The following is a 19,701-nucleotide window of genomic DNA, read 5'->3' on the forward strand; positions in this document are numbered from 1 at the left end:
GCGGTGGCTGTAGTGTTAGGGTCTGATCAGCTATTTTTCTCTTCCGGGAGCTTTCCGGATGGGTACACAGCGCCGACGCTCCCTCTCTTATGACATGGATTTCCCCATGGAACTTTGGTCGCTTTGTTTCCTCCGCTCGGCCAGCGTCATGCTGCTTCGGGCTTTGCTCTCTCTGCCTAATGGGCCTTGGCGGGGCACCTTGTTGTGTTATTCGCTCGATTTCCTTCTGCAGTTGATAGCAGTTCTCCGTGGAGTGTCCAGAGGATTTGTGGTATTTGCAGTATTCCTTCTCGACGTGGGTCTTCCCTTTGTCCGCCGACGGAGTCAAGTGTGTGTATCGCCGAGCCTGGTTCTGAGTAACATAGTGCACCTCTTTTCCTCGGGACCGGTCTCCTCTGCGCTCTAAGCTCGTCTGTTCTACTCGCGCAGGAAAAGGTATGGTGGCCTCCCTACGTGTCCGTCCTCCGTCTCGTGCCTCCCCGATCAGCCTGCTTTTCTCTTCTTTCCGCGAGTCTCCTCTGGCTTTGTCTTTTTCCGATTCTTCATACCCTACTGGCCGATCACAGTCGTCGTACCGGACGAAGGTCTGTGCTATGGTCATGAGCTCCTCGAAGGATCGGAGCATCTTCCTGAAGCACTTTTGTTTGAGGGGCTCGCACGAGGTGCCTTTTGCGAGGGCATCATGGGCCACTTCCAGATTGAGGCCTTTGACCTGAGAGGCCATATGGTGGAACCTGGAGAGGAAATTGCGTAGTGGCTCGGTTGCCCGCTGCTTGAGCCCATTGAGGTCCGAGCTGATCTTCCTTACATTTGCTGCTGCAGCGAATCTAGAGAGAAAGAGATCTTTTAATAGGTCGAAGGAATCGATGGACTCAGGAGCCAATCCTCGATACCACTCCTGCGCACTCGCGGAAAGTGTAGTGGGGAAAACTTTGCACATGATGTCATCGTCTTTGGAGTAGAGGTTGATGGTGCTCATAAAAGAGGCTACGTGATCATTCGGGTCCTCGGTCCCCGAATATTGGGATAATCGCGGGGCTTTCCAGTCACGAGGGAACCTCGTTTCAATGATCCTCTACACTAGCGGAGTTTTGCTGGAGGTGACACTTCCCCCCATTACTCCCCCGAGCGCCCTCTTGTCCAGAAATCGTTGGATCTTTTGCACCAGTAGGTCCTCGTTGTTGATGGTTGCTGGTCCCCCGGACGTCGCGCCTTGCGCACTTAGTGCAGCTGCGGCAGGCTCGGGTAGTCTCTCGGGGAGCGCCTCCGGGGCCGTTAATCTGCTCGCGACAGTGCCTGTTTGCTGTGGCGTTGCGGCCTCCTTGAGGTATTGCCAGATTTTAGCGTTCTCCTTCTACAGGTTTTGTTGCTGCTCCATGACCTTCATCTGAGCCGCCGTGTGAATGGTCTGGGTCGTTTGAAAACCCCGTATGGCGCTGAGGAGTTGTGCAGTGTTGTATGCTCCTTCCTCCTCGGGATCCACCTCCTCCATCAATGGAGCCAGGTTCCTGGGAGAAATTGGGGTGGACAGCGCAGGACGCGCTTCGCCGGTCATGGAACTGGTTGCCGCGGCGCTTGGCACTCCGGCAGGCGTGAACTCAGTTGGTGTCTGCATATTGCTGAATACTTCAAAAATCACTCGTAGTCCACGATCACCGCACCAAATAATTAGGAATGTCCTACAGTGATTTGGATTGCCTTCGAGGATCCTCGTGCTTCCTGGTTCTCGTCCCTGCGCGGGAAGCGGTCCCTGCGTACACTCCGACGATCAAGACAGTCTCATGTTCGAGAGGATTACTAAAGCAAAGTTAATCGAAGAGCTTAGAGGGTACCCGATTTAGTAGTTGTTGACAAAGAGAGAGAGAGCCCCCTTTACCTTCGCATGGCCAAGGTATTTATAGTGAGCTGGGGTGGTCTCATGGGCCTAACTTCTTGGGCCCTTGGGCCTTATAATATTCCGAATCAATAAATATTATTAATAAAAATATATTAATTGAATTGAAGTAAAAAAACAAATGTTATATATAGTGTAATTTTCCAACCATTAGTTATGATTTTTTATTAAAATGTTTTGTAATAGGAAATTGTTTTTCTTGTGATGCTCTGAGCAAAAAATTAAAGGGTAAATTACATCTATGGCCACTGAACTTTATTTATTTTCACATTATGGCCATTGAACTTCATTTCTTCCACTGAATTTCATACTTTTTAATATCGGTGGCCATTTAACACCTCAAAACGACCATTGACGGCTAAAAATAAAAAATCCAAAACGTTAATGATATTTTAAGAAACTTTAATTCTTAAAAATTTTCGTTTTGAGGTTATTTAGGTGTTGTTTAATTAGGAGAGAAAAAATGAAATATTAGAGAGAGAAAGCTCCAAAAAATACGATTTTTGAAAATAAAAAATGTGGTTTCATGGTAAATGTCATTCTGAACAACTTTAATTATTGAATATTTTCATTTTGAGGTCGTTAACGATCGTTAATGGTCATTTTGAGAAGTTAGTTAAAATTGAGTGGTCACCGGTGTTAAAAAGTGTAAAGTTCAGTGGCTATACCGAGAAGAAATGAAGTTGAGTGTCCATAATGTGAAAATGGGTAAAGTTCAGTGGCCATGTGTGTAATTTACCCAAAAATTAAAATATAAGGATCCAATAAAATGACATCAAGAACGGCGAGAAGAAAAAGCATGATTCGGTCGCAAAGTTAATTCGAATCGGCCTGGACTCTGGAGGGCCGGCGTTTGCTCATTCGTTATATTCCGTGGTTTGTCTGAAGCTCAGCAAGGAAAAAAGAGGATATTGGAAAATCATACAACAGTAACGAAATCACACTGTCTGTCTTAGTACTTACTATCTAGCTATTATTATTCGCGCTTTATGTTAACCTTTGTTCTTAGGGTTTTAATTTATAAAATCTGCTTGCCCATATGTTTGTTTCTCAATTTTTTGCTTGTATTTTCATTGTCTTTCCAGTTCCTTAAAGAAGTGTGGTTTAGGTAAAGAGACTAGAGGTTAAAAATAGTGTATTGTGTATTTATTTCTACATAATCCATTAGAGGTTAAAAATAGTGTATTATGTATTTATTTCTACACAATCCATTAGAGGTGAATAGTTTTAATTTCCTTTCTCTTCTCTTGGACCAAATTTGTTGACTTGTTTTTCCATTTTCAGGATCAGTCCCTTTATATTTGCAAGGCTAATTTTCAAGTTTAGTTCCGTTTCTCCTTTTATGAAATGCGTTGATAACTTATTCAATTTGTGCTTGTTGTGCTGACTATGGTGCAGGTGTAACTTTAAATATAATCTCGTTTGTTTGATAAACAAGATGAGGCGACCAGGACAGTATGCTGATCCTGGTGCCAACGTGTATGTTGCTGGTCAGATGCAGCATGTGTCTTCTCAGAGAATGGAAAATAGATCTGAATCTGATCATTTCCAAGGACGATTGGAGGCCTTTACTCCAGAGAGAGAGCATCCTTATGTGACATCAAAACCAGATGGACAATGGAGATGGGAAAGAGATGAATCAAAAATGGCAATTCCACTGGCTTCTCAAATGTACAATGAAGGTAAATGATGGAGTGCTAAACTGAAAACTGTAATGGCAATTTGTGAATGAATTCAGTTTTCTTCTTAATCAATTTACTGCTTAAATTTATTATTTTGTTCATTAATTAGGTTATTTGACAGAGTTCACACTTTAATTTGGACATTGATTGCCTTTGCAGTTTGCACTATGGTCTATGAGAAATGGCTTGTTTAACTTCCCTTTTTGGTCTTCATGTTGATTATCAACATATTTCCTTCTCATCTCCTAGTTTTGGATGATTCTTGCAGTTCCAGTGTCCTAGAAATTTATATGACTTGTACATCTTTGAAAGTTAGTTGTTGAGTTGAGTTCTAAAGGGATATGTATGCATTGATGTAGGTCAAGGACTTGACGCATCAAGGTCCCATTTTCAAGGAAAGGGGCAACCGCCAGAGCAAAAACTGGCCTTAGAGAAGCAGGGTATGAGTGATCCTAGGTTTGGACATCATGAGGAAGACGTGCAAATTGGTTTTGAAGACAAAACTATGTTGCAGACTTTTGAGAGTGTTGAGCAGATTTTTTTTGAAAACCTAACAAATCTAGTGAAGGAACATAATGATGCTGAGGATGCAGAAAATTCCAGACACAGAGAGGTCAGTTCAATGATAGGTTAATTCTATAGTATCTTTCTGGTGGTCAATTTATGGAAAGGTTCTCTTAGATGATGGGTTTACTGGGGTGATATTTATTATCAGACCTTGCAGTAAAGATTTTCTGCTTTACTTGCTTCTGTGCTTGTATCTTTATATGAAATATGATATTCTGCACAAGATATTTAAGGGGTAATTCAGCTGGGGAGTTTTCTATATCAAAAGAAACTTCAGCTCCTAGATTAAATATGATATGGCATTGATATCTTATATCATTTTCGCAATGGAAACAGGTGATACGAGTCTAGTTGACTAGACTAGGCAATGAAGACTCATATATATATTATATATATATATATATATATATAGAGAGAGAGAGAGAGAGAGAGATGTACACTCAGTAATAGTATTGTTATAGCATTACCTCTACAATTTTTTTTTTTAAAAATTTAATCAGGACTGAATGTAGAAATGACCTGAAATGAAAGGAACAAAAGCTCATTGGCTTTAGTGCTGTAATGTATGAAGTGACGTGTAGGGTGAGTTTCAGAGCTTCAATATATGTACAAAAGCTAAGGTACTTTTAAGAATACTAATAGAATTTATCACTTATCAGTACACGACTTCAACACAGTAGCAGTTAACATTGCACTCTCATACCTAATAGGCTAATACTATAGAGCTGCACACAAATAAGACTTCCACAAGCATTCATTTAAAGCATTGCACAAGAGTCTTCGCTTCATTTTCTTCATGCATAACAAAATGGCCGACGAACATTGTTTAGCTGCCTTTGTTAGTTATGACTGTTGTTAGAATCTTACAATTCACGATTCGAATCATACAATTCGATTCAACTTTATTTCGAGCAGAATCTATAGGGTGAATCTAAATTGTAAGAAAATCTTACGGATCGCGATTCGATTCAATTCTATTTCGAGTTGGATCTTCATCACTGTTCATCAAAAACTTTAACAACACTAACTACTAAATCCACTATCCTCTCGTCCGATTGTTATTTTTCAAGTTATCAAGTCAAACTAGTTTCATTCCATTATTATCAAGTTGACAACAAGACAAAAAAAAAGAAAAGTGAGAAGCTCAAACTCTCCATCTCCACTAAGTTATTAAACGGAGTCTGATTTGTGAATTAGTTTTATTAGGATTGCATTTGCATTAGATTTGAATTGTAAGTACTTGGTTGATATGATTTCTTTTTTGACATTAAAATTACATTTATAGACTAATATTTGATAACTTAGTGGAGATGGATTTGATAATATTTTGAGTTCAACATGGTAAATATATAATTTTTTAATCTTATAAATTTGAACTGAATCTTACGATTCGATTCACGAGTCACGATTCGCAAAATGGGGATTTCGATTCACGAGTCGAATCTCAATTTGACAACTATGAGTTATGATACCATAATTATTTTCTAATGCCAATTAAATGGTTTCTTGAACCTTCATGTATGTTATCAACATGTAGACAATCGTTAGATTTTTCTTTCAAGTAGGTTATGAGTGTGATGTTACTGGAACCGGTGGGAAAATGAAAATCGTTGCACCATTTGGGGGAGGGAGAGACTGTTCAAATAGGGTGTGAGCATTAAAAGTAATAATAGCAAGGTGGAACATGGATGCTCTTACCTTTACACTTTGCTAGTTCACCTCTTGTTCATGAGATTTGTGCATCCGGTGCAATATTATGGTATACTGAGTTCCTAATCGTTGCACCATTTAGGGTGTGATCACATATCCTATGTGCAATATTATGGTATATTGAGTTCCTAATCGTTGCACCATTTAGGGTGTGATCACATATCCTATGTTGAATTGTAACTGGAAAACAAGCACTTTTTCCTTTTTGGTTTATGTGGTCATGGGTTCTCTCAAGCTCCTAGTATACACTAACCTAGTATATTTAATGTATAATTGATAGAGAATGGTCGCACATTAGTAGGAATATTCTGGAAGGGGTGAGCTGCTGGATGACAACAGAACTTGGTTATTTGGGAAGATGGGCTGGAGGGTAGTTTGGGTAATATGTTGAGTATAGGTAGGAATTAGTTGTTATGTTATGGGTATTGAGTATTTTGTTATTTTTTCTTCTGTGGCTGCTTATTAGCAGAGGCTCTGCCTACTGGTTGAGAGGGGAGTTCATACTTCCCGTGGGGATTGGGTGTAGTCTCAATTCATTTATCCTTCTTGTTCATTCTTATTTTCCTTTGCTATTTTAGTAATTAATAAGGAGATTTATCAATATTTCAATATTCTCTATCCTATTATCTTTCCTGTGTTGCGTTTCTATCAATTCGTCCAACCTGTTGGATGTCCAAAATTGCTGGCGAGATGGATCCAAGGATCCAAAACAAATTTGACAATACAGATGCAAGAATATCGGGAGTAGGAAACATCTTATTGGATTGGAAACAACTTGACGCAATCCATGAACAAGATGCAGTTGTCTCTTGATGATTTCCCATCTTAGTTCACCAACTGGGTCAAGAAACAGGAGACACAACCGGTGATTGATGAACATCCGTTTCGCGTGGTAGGGCAGGAATGGTGGAAGGAACAGAGGGCAATCCGGGTGATATGGTCCGAATAAGTCAGGATAGGTGAGAATACCACCTCTGCTCCAGGGAGGCTTCTTGAAATGGGTCAAGATACTCCAAACAAACAAGTGGACAAAGAAGCAGAAACTTACATGGTGATGTTGTGGATTCAGATTCTAAGGGTGAGGAAGATGAAGGAAATTAGAAGAAAGGGTTAGAGCCCATAGTTTCATGGAAAGCTCAGGAACCTGAACAGCAATATGAAGAAATTTTTGAGGAATGGTGGATAGCTACAATACAGAGTTGAGAGAAACTACATGATTCTAGAACTGTTTTTTGCGTCCACCTTTTACCACAGAGTTTCTGTCCGAGAGATATGTCGACGGCGAAGGGTTCACAGCAGCGTTAGCGAGATGAAGGGCAAGTTTTGTGGGAGGGCTGAAATGCTCCATTCAAGGGACCCACAACATGTAACACACCTGTTTTTTATACGGGTCAAAGTAATCTACTTAGAGAGGAGGTTGATGAATCTCAATCGAAGAGGAAAATTGCTGTTGTTGCCAATTGCACAAAGCAATTCTCTGTTTTAGGTACACAGAAACAAAGCAACCATTCCAATGAAGCAGCTTGTCAATTACTTCATAACAATTGGGAAGACAGTGAAGAGAAATGACTCAGTTTATGTTACGAGAAACCCGATTTTCTAGGTATTCAATTTTGGCTAAATTGTGAAGAAAGGGAATGGAAGCTCATGTTTACCTTTTTACCCGCAATCAGTGACATTTCTCATGTTCGAGGTGAAGCTTTTAATTTATTTTGACATTTTAAAAAAAAAATAGACAATATGCGCTCAAGCGGTGGTAATTCTACCAAGGAAATTGATGCGGTTAATTCTATTTGTGCAAAAGTTGTTGATCGGATGATATTGATGAGATTTTATGAGATCCTAAAACTTGAATGGTTGGTAACTCTAGATGTGGTGTCATTTCTTGTTTGGCAAGGTGGGAGAGAAAAATTTCCAGAATTGCATTGAAGGGGAGCTGTTCTCATACCAAGGAGGTGTCCCAATCTCGAAAATTTCAGTGTTGCACGATCTCGAGAAGAAGGATTCATTTGAGCCAATTAAACTTCGAACTCAGGGTCACGGCTCCATATTCAAGTTTGGAGGGTAGAATGGAGAAATTCTTGCCCAATTTCAATTTGGTGGCTGAAATTGGTGTCCTAAAAATATTCCAATCAAAACCTCATTTGCTGTTGCAAGAAATTAGTGGAAACTGGGGAAACGAGTTACATGAACATCAATTGGGATCCACTAAGTGGAGTCCATCTATCTATGATTCAGCTCAGGGTAAGGGGCCTACTAACAGAATTGGGTATTTTATGAGTGGGGTAATTAGAATGCTCTATGTCAGGTGAGGTTCGACAAAGAGCTTACAAAAGATATATTTTGCTCTGCATGTGATAAAAAAAGAAGCGTCCATAAGAGCTCCAAAACCAAGTTTTTAGGACAGTTGGTCAGCCCCTTCCCACAAAACCAGATATAATGGGCACTGAGTTGCATGATCAAATCCCTCCTTTTGCCAGGAATATGGCTATGAAAATCATAGAGGAAGAATTAGGTTGTCTTTAGCAATATTTCTCAGGAAGCTGTAGCTGCGACATCATTTGTTCAGGTATACATGGCACTAAAGTAGTTGTGAAACTTCAGCGTCTTAATTGCACCATGTGGTAGTTCGAGCTATCTCTATACTTCGACTTGGGCTGGGATTGTTGCAAAAGATAGCAAAGAGAAGGAACGACCTTCGCCTCTATGCTGATGAGCTCGGAAAGGTTTAGTTGGGGAACTGGATTATACTCAAGAGGCTGCCAATGCCTCCAAAAATTTTGTATGCTCATTCATCCTTTCCATTTATGTGCATCCCAAAAATATATGATCATTTGAGTGGGAAGAAAGTTCTAATAATGGAGCGGGTGGATGGGGAAAGTCCTTCTCGTATATTAGATCAATCTAATAGTAATTCCATTAGTCATGGTGCTACGTGTTCAGAAAGGGAGAAAATTGAAGCAAATCGCGGCTTCTTGATATGGTTAGAAAAGGAGTGGATGCAAGACTTTTAGCTCCTTGAAATAGGCTTGTTACATGCTCATCCACAGTCAAGAAACTTGCGCTACATCTCATCAAGACAAATAGGGTTCCTGGATTTTGGTTTACTATGCTAGATGGGAAAGAAGCATCAATTTGCTATACTTGCATCTATAGTGCACATAGTACATGGAGATTGGGCATCTTTTGTTCATTCTCTTACTGAAATGGATGTCATAAGGCTTGGGACTAATATTCAGCGGGTGACAACGAAACTGGAAGATTCTTTGGACGAGGTGGTATTTAGAGATGGAATATGATAGAAAATATAGATACAGAACCTCACAGCAAGTAAGTATTTCTTAATAACAGCACACAAGCACTCATTGAACAACTGATGCTGGTATTCATTGATATAAAAAGGGTAGGAAACAAATAGAAGAAGAGAGGCAGGAAAGATAAATGAATTGAGAACTCTCAATCCCCCTTTATGCCCAAAAGTAGAGCCTCTACACTAAGCAGCCAATATCGATAACAATATTCCCAATACCCTAAAGGATCCCCTGACACATGCTCTTTATACTCCCTATTCCCTTTACAGCTCATCAATCCCAAAATAACTAACTCCTTCCTACTGTTGTGTAAACTCTTCACACTTTGGGCTTCCCTTGATTAGGATCCAACATATTAGCCCCGATCTCTATCAATACCTCCTTCCTCAAAAACAGTCTTGTCCTCAAGACTAATGGTTGGAAATTCAGCCTGAATTGTGAACTCATCTTCCCATGTAGCACTGTCAACTGGTTTATTCTTCAACTGAATCAGCCATTGGGAAATGGTATCCCCATGTTTTTGGACAATCCATTTGGCCAGGATCGCTGCAGGGAGTGACATCACAGAATCGTCCAACTCCAGTTCCGGGGGAAGAGAAGGGACCACAGTCTGTTGATTGCCTAAAGGTCGCTTGAGCAGGGATACATGGAACACCAGATGGATTTTGCTAGAAGACGACAGTTGTAATTTGTAAGCCACAGTTCCCACGCGTTCCAGAATTGGATAGGGGCCGTAAAATCGAGGAGCGAGCTTAGGACAGATACGACGGGCCACAGATTGCTGTCGGTGGGGCCGGAGTTCAAGGAAGACCCAATTGCCTACCGCAAACTCGACGGAACGTCTTTTTTTTTTATCAGCACTGAGCTTCATTTGTTGTTGAGGATGCCACAAGTGACGCTTTAATTGACAAAGTGCTTCATCTTGATCATGTAATTCAAAGGCCACTGCTTCTACTTTAATCTCCCCAGGGATAAATTGTGTGACAGTGGGAGGTTTACGGCCATACACAACCTCAAAAGGGGTCGTACCCGTAGAACAGTGGTGAGTGGTGTTATACCAATATTCAGCCCAAGCTAACCAATCACTCCAAGATTTCGGTTGTTCAGCAGCAAAGCAACGGAGGTAAGATTCAAAGCAACGATTAATTACCTCAGTCTGGCCATCCGTCTCTGGGTGGTAGGCAGAACTGAAACGTAGACTGGTGCCTTGAAACTTTGAAAATTTCTTTGCCAAAATTTGCTAAGAAACAGCGGGTTGTGGTCACTAACAATTGAACTTGGGATACCATGTAAACGAACCACCTCCTTCATAAACGTCTCTACAATTGAACGAGCTGTATACGGGTGGCGGAGGGCCACAAAATGGCTATATTTTGACAGGCGGTCGACCACAACCATAATGGCCTCAAAACCTTGAGATTTAGGCAACCTTGTCACAAAATCCATTGAAATCTCGTCCAAAACGACGTCCGGAATAGGGAGTGGTTGTAAAAGGCCCCAAGGTGCCAAGGTAGAAGTCTTGTAATGCTGACATGTATCACAATTTTGGACAAATTCCTTTATAGTCTTTACCATCCCCACCTAATAAATGCTGGCTGCCATTCTCCTGGAAGTGCGGTAGTAGCCGGAGTGTCCCCCTGTTGGTGTGCTGTGAAATTCAGTGAGGAGGGTTGGAATCCACTTGGAAGTAGCGGGTATCACTAACCTGCCTTTGTGGTATAATATACCCTTTTTGAGATGGTAGCTTGGCTTGCTTTGAGGATTACTGTTAAGAGCAGAAACAATTGATTGTAAATGAGCATCATTTTGACTTTCAGCTAGTAATTTCTTCCCATCAGGCCACATTGGTGTAGAAACTAAGGCCATACATTCTCCCCCTTCCTGTTGTCGAGATAATGCATCAGCAGCCCCATTGTGGGATCCCAGTTTGTAAAAAATGTCAAATTGATACCCTATTAGCTTGGCCAGCCAGTTCTGTTGATCAGCTGCAGTAATACATTGGGTAAGCAAGTGACGAAGACTTTTGTGATTCGTATACAATGTAAAGCGTTGCCCGAGTAAGTATGGTCGCCAATGTTGAATGGCTAGGATCAACGCCATTAATTCTTTTTCATATGTGGATTTAGCCAGGGTTCTCTCCGATAGGGCTTTGCTGAAATAAGCCACTGGTTATTTCTGTTGTCGCAGAACAGCTTCGATGCCAGTACCCGAGGCATCACATTCGATAGAAAAAGGTTGAGAGAAATTTGGTAAAGCCAAAACCGGGGCAGTACTCAACTTCTCCTTGAGAATGGTAAAAGCAAGTTGAGTTTGTGAATTCCATTGAAAATTGTTCTTCTTCGTCAATTCTGTAAGTGGTCGTGCCAACTTCCCATAATCACGGATAAACTTTCTGTAATAGCCCGTTAATCCCAAAAAACCACGAACACCCTTCACGTTTTGAGGGACAGGCCACTGTTGGACAACACTAATTTTCTGAGGGTCCATAGCAACACCTTGTGCAGATACTACATGCCCCAAATACTCAACCTCTGAATGCCCAAATGAACACTTCTTCTTATTAGCTTTAAACCCCTGAGAGTCCAAAACCTGTAGCACTTGCGAAACATGAGTAATATGGGACTCCCAAGACGAGCTAAAAACCAATATATCATCAAAAAATACCAATACAAACTTCTGTAACCATGTCCGAAACAATTCATTCATCACACTTTGAAAAGTAGAGGGAGCGTTGGTAAGCCCGAAGGGCATGACCAAAAATTCATAGTGGCCGTCATGAGTTCTGAATGCTGTTTTCACTTTGTCTCCAAGCCGCATACGGATCTGGTGGTATCCGGACTTTAAGTCAATTTTAGTAAAATATTGAGAACCACTCAACTCATCCAACAATTCCTCCACCACTGGAATGGGGTATTTATCTGGAACGACGACCTTGTTCAATTCTAGATAATCAATGCACAAACGCTATGACTGATCTTTCTTTTTAACTAGTAACACAGGGCTAGAATAGGCACTGGAGCTAGAACGAATTACCCCCTGTTGCAGCATCTCGGCAACTTGTCGTCGAATCTCTTCTTTCTGTGTGTGAGGGTACCGATATGGCCGTACACTAACCGATCCCGCTCCCTAGTTTGAGGTTAATGGCATGATCGTGTTGTCGTCGTGGGGGAAGGCCTTGAGGGTCCTGAAAAACTGATTGCCATTGCGTGAGAACGAATGTCAATTCATGTTCCTGTTGTGTAGTCAATCCCACCGGAGTCACAACCTCCGCTTTGAACAGGCCCCCCTGTGTGCCTTGCAACCAGGTATGTAAAGAAGCAGAAGATTGCTCATGATCCTTTTGGCCCTGCAAAACCACAGATTTTCCCTCGTGTGAATTTCATCAATTATAAATCCCAGTCATGAACTACAACCCCCAAAGTATGTAGCCAAGCCATTCCTAATATCATGTCCAGACTGCCCAACTCTAACACCAGAGCTTCCACAGTACAACTCATCATATTGAGAGTTAAAGAAAGTGACTGACATTGTTGAGTGATGAAGAGGCGATGCCCATCTCCTTACTGTATTCCAATTGGTGCCACAGTAACACATGGCGGCTTTAAGGCTTGCACCAATCGAGAGGAAACAAAATTATGTGAGGCCCCAGAATCGACCATGACGACAACTGGGACTTCATTGTTGACGATGACAATACGGACTGGCCGGTGAGGGTTGGCCTTCCTCGTCCGACTCCACTTCATCAATGACAATGAGACGCAGACTACCTTTTGTACAACGGTGTTGGGGACTATATTTTAAACCACATTTGAAACATAGCCCACGCTACCGGCGCTCCTCCATCTCACGCATTCCTATTTAACGGTCATGGGTTGGCCGATCGTTAGGTTTAGATGAAATAGGAAGAAGTTTGCGTTCTGGGTATTTGAGATTAGTGGAGGCTCCATGGGTTTTTGGGTCATACCCGAATTTTTTATCCATACCATATCTGTCACGGCCCCCATATGTTTGTGGATTATGATGCCACGTGCTGGTGAATACATGCCCCCCAGAAGCAACACGTCGAACGTCACCCCCTTGATAAGGAACCATCGTTCCTTTCTACGCACTCGTCATCGGCGGCACTAAATTGGAGGATTCTACATCTCTCACCATCCGCATAGCATCAACCCTAGTGGCTGGCCGCATGATCCTGACCCAACCCTTGATTTCTTTTCGTAATCCATTGATGAACAAACCGAGATAATCCTCCTGGGCTGGGTGTTTAACTGAGATGCAATTAATTCAAATGCATCGATGTATTTTGATATCGTTCCGGTCTATTGCGTGCCGCGAGTTCTTCTTGTGCGTTGTACATGGTGACACAACTGAATCTGCTCATGAGTTCAGCCTTGAACTGCTCCCATTCAATTGTCGGTAAAGAACTCTGCAAAATAGAAAACCAGTGAATGGCTGGACCATCCATACACATCTAGGCATTTGGCAGACGATGATGTGGTGGAATCTCATTGACGTTGAAATATAATTCGGCCTTAGTAATTCAACCTCGGGGATCGTGGCCGGAGAACGCTGTAATTTAACCTTCTGAAGAGAGAAATTAGAATCGGGAAAGTGATTAGGTCTCATGACAAACCTCATTTCTGGTGTTGCTTGAGGGTGAGATTGTCCCTGAGGAGAGCCCTGATGAAAGAAACGCCCATGAGAACCATTAGGTTGCACCTGAGTTACAGTCGGTTCCCTGTGCTCTGAAATTTTTGGGTCCTCTTCTTTTTCTCCCATGGGTCGTTTGCCCAAATGCTTCACAACCCCTGTTAACAGAATCCTCAATTCTCGCATATCCTGTTGGCATAGTTATAAAGGCGCGCCTTAGTGCGCCTTAAGCCAGGCGCAAGGCGCGCGCCTCGGCTACCTTAGGGTAATTTAGGGTTGAGGGTATTTTAGGGTTTTTTAAGTTCAGAAAATAAAAGAAAAACAGAGACGGACAAAGATCGAAAGTTTTTACTATACATATCACAGTAGACATTATGCCTTAGTAGTTAACTAGAACTTAGCTCATGCATTTTATGGTTTTATTGTTGGTATTTGACTATTTGTGATTATTTGTGACTAGTATTATGAATTTATGATTTTTTTTTGGTGTGCCTCGAGTCGCTCGGGCGCGTGCCTTAAGTTGCGCCTTGCGCCGAGGCTCCAGGACCCCCTTATGCCTTAGTGCGCCTTGCGCCTTTAATAACTATGCCTGTTGGAGTAAGTCGAACTTCTCATCCTGACCTAAATTATGCTGGTGTTCAGCCTCCATGTTTTGTTGAATGGAGGAAACAGGGTGTTTCAGATCTTCCAGCTGTGTTTCCATGGCTTCTAATATTTCATCGTGATTTTCTATCTTTGCCTGAACTGCACCATCGGCAGTCTTCCCCATCTCTTCGGATTCGGCAGGTCGGACCAATTTGATAGAAAATATAGATATAGAACCTCACAGCAGGTAAGTATTTCTCAATAACAGCACACACAAGCACTCATTGAACAACTGATGCTGGTATTCATTGATATAAAAAGGGTAGGGAAACAAATAGAAGAAGAAAGGCAGGAAAGATAAATGAATTGAGAACTCTCAATCCCCCTCTCTACCCAAAAGTAGAGCCTCTGCACTAAGCAGCCAATATCGATAACAATATTCCCAATACCCTAAAGGATCCCCTGACACATGCTCTTATACTCCCTATTCCCTTTACGGCTCATCAATCCCAAAATAACTAACTCCTACTGTTAATTACCAATATGCCCCGTATGACCCTTGCCCCTCCTTGTGTAAACTCTCCACACTTTGGGCTTCCTTTGATTAGGATCTAGCACATTATCCCTGTTAGCCCGATCTCTATCAGAATACTTGCTGTTAAGTTCAGCAGGGTTCTTAGCAAACTATGGTTTGTAGACCTCAAGTGTCATTTTGGCATGCCACCATACTACACACACTTATTCCACGTTCTCTTGCATCATTTGATGGTCTTGCTTTGGCTGCAGATCCAAACTATGGCACTGAAAAATAGGTCATGGATTGATATAGTTCCTATCAATTATGAGTTCCTTACCTACAATCTTGAGTACAATACTGTTTTGAATGGGTGGGTAATGATAGAGAATGGCCTAGCCCATTAGTAGGAATGTTCTGGAAGGGGTAAACTGCTGGCTGGCAGCAGAAGTTGGTTATTTGGGAAGATGAGCTGGAGGGTAGTTTGGGTAATATGTTGAGTATAAGTGGGAATTAGTTGTTATTTTTTGGGTGTTGAGTATTTTGTTATTTTCTCTTGTGTGGCTGCTTATTAGCAGAGGCTCTGCCTAGTGTTAAGGGGGGAGTTCATACTTCCTGTGGGCATTGGGTGTAGTCTCAATTCATTTATCCTTCCTGTTCATTCTTATTTTCCTTTGCTATTTCAGTAATTACTAAGGAGATCTATCAATATATCAGTATTCTGTATTCAATTATCTTTTCTGTGTTGGATTTCTATCAATAGTCCTGGAATGCTTCCAATTAAAACTGAAACCTGGTTTGACAGAGGAAAAGGAGTTCTGCTTACCTACTAGAATAACCGGATTGGGTGGACTATTATGCTCTTACAGGTGTTGTCTATCATTTTCTCTCTACAAATACTGTTTACCTGTCCTATTAGAAAGTCATTTAGGGTGCATTGGCATCATGTATTTGAGATCAATCTGGAGTGCCTTTTCGTAGAATCGTTGCAAGGTTGATAAGGAAAGCAATTTGACTGATGTAATTGCATAGAATTTGACTCATAAAAACTTGTGTTTACTATTTTCTGTTAGAAGTCATTAAGGCCCTCTTTCAAGAAATAACCGTAGACACCAGTGCTATCAAATATGGTTGACTTTAAAAATGATTCCTGTGCTTACCAGCTAGACTAACCCTGTTACATGAAATATTATGCTCTTCAAATGCTTTCTACCATGTTAAAAGTCATGTAAACAATATATAATATTTAAAACTTAAACCTGAGCTGTGGGTTATGATGGGACTGCAACTTAGTTTTACTCTCAATACGTAGTAATTTTTTGTGAACTGTTTTCTTTCTTGGTTAGAGACATCACAACCCTACTTCCATGGTGATAGCGTGTTACTGAACTTTTTATCCTGCATCTTTCAATATTAGTGGAACAGATTGCCGACACAAAAAATCTATCTGAATGAAGAATTTAGAATGCTCTACCTTATTTCTTATTTCCTTGCCATTTAAAAGTTCTCTCTCTCTCTCTCTCTCTCTCTTAATGTTTTGGGCGTTTGATATCACATATTAGCAATAAAATTGTAGGTATTTGATGTCTTAGCCGTTAACAAGTTAAATGTTTACAAATTAGAACATAGTTGAAAGTCGAAAGGCAAGCCGAGGCGATAAGGGCAAAATATCACCTCAAGGCGAGGGGACCGCCTCACGCGCGACAAACAAATTAGAAAAACACAAAAAATGAAACCATAACTCAAATTGACTAGTTTAACCTCTGAGATCATTTGAATTCCCTGCTTGACCTTTTGCACATACTTCCAACAAGGATCCGTTCTTGTTGTCGCTTTCGATGTATTAGAATACTAATACTCATGTCCAAAAGCCTGCAAAATTTGGAAAATTAGACACTTGTAAGCCACTGTTTCATACACTTTCACAAACTTTCATACAGTTTTAAACACTTTCACACATTTCACTTCACACACATTCATAAACTTGCATAACAGTAGCATTAGCATAAACTTTCACACACTTTCATAACATTTGCTTTAAGTCATATTAACAGAAATCACAAAATTTGGGCAGCATAACATTTGCTTAAGTCATAATAAAGAGTAGAAATTTGGGCAGCATAACAGTAGGATGAAGATGAGAAAAGAAAAATAGAAGTAGAAGAGTAAAGAAAGAAAAATAAAACAAAGGATAACAGACAAGAGAGAAGAGTATAGAAAGAAACATAAAAGAAAGGAGAACAGCCAGTACCTGTAATCGATGGTGGGTGGTTGCCGGCCTTTTGTCGATCGGTGTTCTTGGGTGGAGAGGAAGTTTCTGTCTCTGCTCGATCGGTGCTGTTGTGGCTATTTTGCTTTTCTTTTTTTGCTCTTTCAATTGAAAGTTTCTGAATTTCTTAACCTAAAAATCCCTTTTATATTTGTTTTTTTTTTTTTTTAAAAAACTGTAACTTACCGCCTGAAGTGCAGAAGGCGACCGCCTCTAGCCTCCGACCGCCTCTCGCCTGTGGCGGCCAGGCGTTCGCCTTCTGCATAACGCTCGCCTTCCAGTGCAGAAGGTGGGGGAAGGAACGCCTGGGTCGCCTCTCGCCTCAGGCGACCCAGGTGATCTCCTTTCACATTCATGAATTAGAATGCTTAGTTTATTTGATCAAGTACATATGTAATTTTTTTTTTATATCTTAAACTGTTACTTCTAATTTCTAAACTATTAACTGGCAAGTATTGCTATCAATTAGGTTTGTGGGGATGCCACATGTTACTTCTTCTTTTTTTCAAGTCAATCTTCTTTATGGAAAATATGATATTTTTTCTTAAAATTAACTGAAGAAATTGAACAAAAGTAAGATATGAATGAAATTTGAAAGAGGGGAAAGAGAATAGGTATTACTTTTTAATCTGAAGAAGGTTGCTTGCTTATGTTGATATCCTTACCTCGGACACTCTATTTGGTTTCAAGAAAAGTCAAAAGGGGCTTCCTTTTCGTGGCATTTTTCTATAAGATGATAAATTTATTGCCGAAGAGGGAAATCATGAAACTTTTTCTTTATGTTATCTTCATACATGATGTTATCATGGATTCTGAAAATTGCATCAGCTGGTCTTGAATTGGAATTGTTCTAATTAATTTCCCATTTATTTATTTTTCCAGTTTTTACCTTTATAACAAGTCTACAAGTTCAATTTTATTTGTTCACTAGATGGTCCAGTTAAAAGCCTTGAAAAATCTTGTCACTTGATGATTTTGGACTAACCATTTGAGTATACCAATGAGACGGACTTAATTGAAAACCAATTAAACAAAAGAAAAATATTAGGGATTATTTGAGAAATGCCACCGAACACTTTTGAGGCTGTGTTGAAGTTAGTAAATTTAGGATTCAGGTATTTCTCTTTCTTGTCTTTCACTTTTCAGAGGAAGAATTTAGTTTCCCCTATCATAAATGAAACTAAACGAAGGTAAAATGTATCCACAAATATACATTTCAGGTTCAATTGTTCCTTCCTTGTGCAGTGTAAGTTTGAGTTTCTGTCCTTGAATTTGGAAAGGATTGTGTATTTCAAATTTACATGTCCTTAAATTGTTTGTATTTATTTATGTTGGGGTAGTTAACAAAATTGAAACAGAAAGGAAAGGAGAATAATGGGACTGGTCAAGATGTTGTATTTGATTGATAGTTTTATGATCATTCAAACTCATAAAACGGTTGATTGATATTTATGCAATTCTTTTCAGAAGGTAAATGCAATAAACACTCAGTATCAGGAGCAACTGGCAGCTCTACGGACCCAACATGCCAGCCGCAGAGATGAGTTTCTCCGGAAGGAGTCTCTTGTACGGCAACATCAATATCAGCAAACAGTGATGGACCGCAGTGGCATGGGATCTAGTGGTTACATGGGAAACACACCCTCAACTGTTACCAATGAAGCTCATCGAGCTTATAATAATGATAGTTTTGAATCCTACAGAGACCGAGACAGAGACCGGCAATTTCTTGGGGGCTCCCGGGATCAGGGGTTCGAACCTAGAAGTGCATACCAGGGGGGCCGTGTTTACGATACATCCACCCGCTACTACTAAACCACATGCATATTTTCTTGCTCTAATCCCTTCGTTTTGCTGCTCAGGTTAATATCTAAAAGCTGTACTGTACTATCTCTATAATTCTGCAGGTTGTCTGCTTTTTAGTAATACTTCTTTTTATATAATTTGTTCCAGATTTATATCATCTTTTACAGCTCACCAAAAAAATATATCATCTTTTACAGTTCATCATTTAATTTAGGAATGTGAAATCTAATTTCTCCATCTCCCCAAGAATAAGCAGTTGTTGATAGAGCGGATAAATTAGAAAATAATACAAAATTGCAAGGATTTGATGGTTCTGAGAATATTTAAATTTATACATTGTTAATACTCATTTGAATGTCAAGATTAAAGAGGAAATGATACATATTCAAACTCTAATGTTGATTCTAAGAGTACTCATGAGCAGATTAACTATAATACCCAAATTTGAAGATAAAAAAGGGAAGTTAAAATTGCTTCTCTATTTCACTGATTATAAAAGACTGCAGCTGCTGTTACATTATTTGTTTTCTATAGATTCAAATCCTACAAAGTGAAAATACATGCATAGAAATAAAGGTTTCTTTTGGTTCTTGAAATAGAATATTTATTCCACATGAACAAAATAGAAGGGATTAAAATATTTGTGAAATAAAATAGCTATTCCATATGAATAAAATAGCAGGGAATAAAATATATATATTTTAGGAATATCT

General features: G+C 40.2%; 1 protein-coding gene across 3 annotated transcripts; it reads left to right on the forward strand.

The window, feature by feature from the left end:
- Positions 1 to 2,686: 2,686 nt before the first annotated feature.
- On the forward strand, positions 2,687 to 19,189 carry LOC136222324 (uncharacterized). 3 transcript variants are annotated; one of them, XM_066009966.1, is made up of 4 exons: positions 2,687 to 2,839; positions 3,293 to 3,576; positions 3,936 to 4,189; positions 18,650 to 19,189. In XM_066009966.1, the coding sequence occupies exons 2-4, from the start codon at positions 3,333 to 3,335 to the stop codon at positions 18,995 to 18,997; spliced, it is 846 nt and encodes a 281-aa protein (XP_065866038.1). In that variant the 5' UTR covers positions 2,687 to 2,839; positions 3,293 to 3,332; the 3' UTR covers positions 18,998 to 19,189. The 3 variants fall into 3 exon arrangements, with proteins under 3 accessions (XP_065866038.1, XP_065866041.1, XP_065866040.1); XM_066009969.1 differs by having other exon boundaries at positions 18,653 to 19,189; XM_066009968.1 differs by having other exon boundaries at positions 2,687 to 2,823.
- The last annotated feature ends 512 nt before the right edge of the window (positions 19,190 to 19,701 follow it).

Source organism: Euphorbia lathyris, chromosome 3 (genome assembly GCF_963576675.1).
Source record: "Euphorbia lathyris chromosome 3, ddEupLath1.1, whole genome shotgun sequence".
NCBI lineage: Eukaryota > Viridiplantae > Streptophyta > Magnoliopsida > Malpighiales > Euphorbiaceae > Euphorbia > Euphorbia lathyris.

What these genes read in the sequence shown, in the direction of transcription:
- LOC136222324 (XM_066009966.1), top strand. Translation starts at nt 3,333, where the DNA reads ATGAGGCGACCAGGACAGTATGCTGATCCTGGTGCCAACGTGTATGTT. An exon ending in TTCTCAAATGTACAATGAAG is followed by an intron (nt 3,577 to 3,935) that starts GTAAATGATGGA and finishes GCATTGATGTAG; the next exon opens with GTCAAGGACTTGACGCATCA. An exon ending in AAAATTCCAGACACAGAGAG is followed by an intron (nt 4,190 to 18,649) that starts GTCAGTTCAATG and finishes AATTCTTTTCAG; the next exon opens with AAGGTAAATGCAATAAACAC.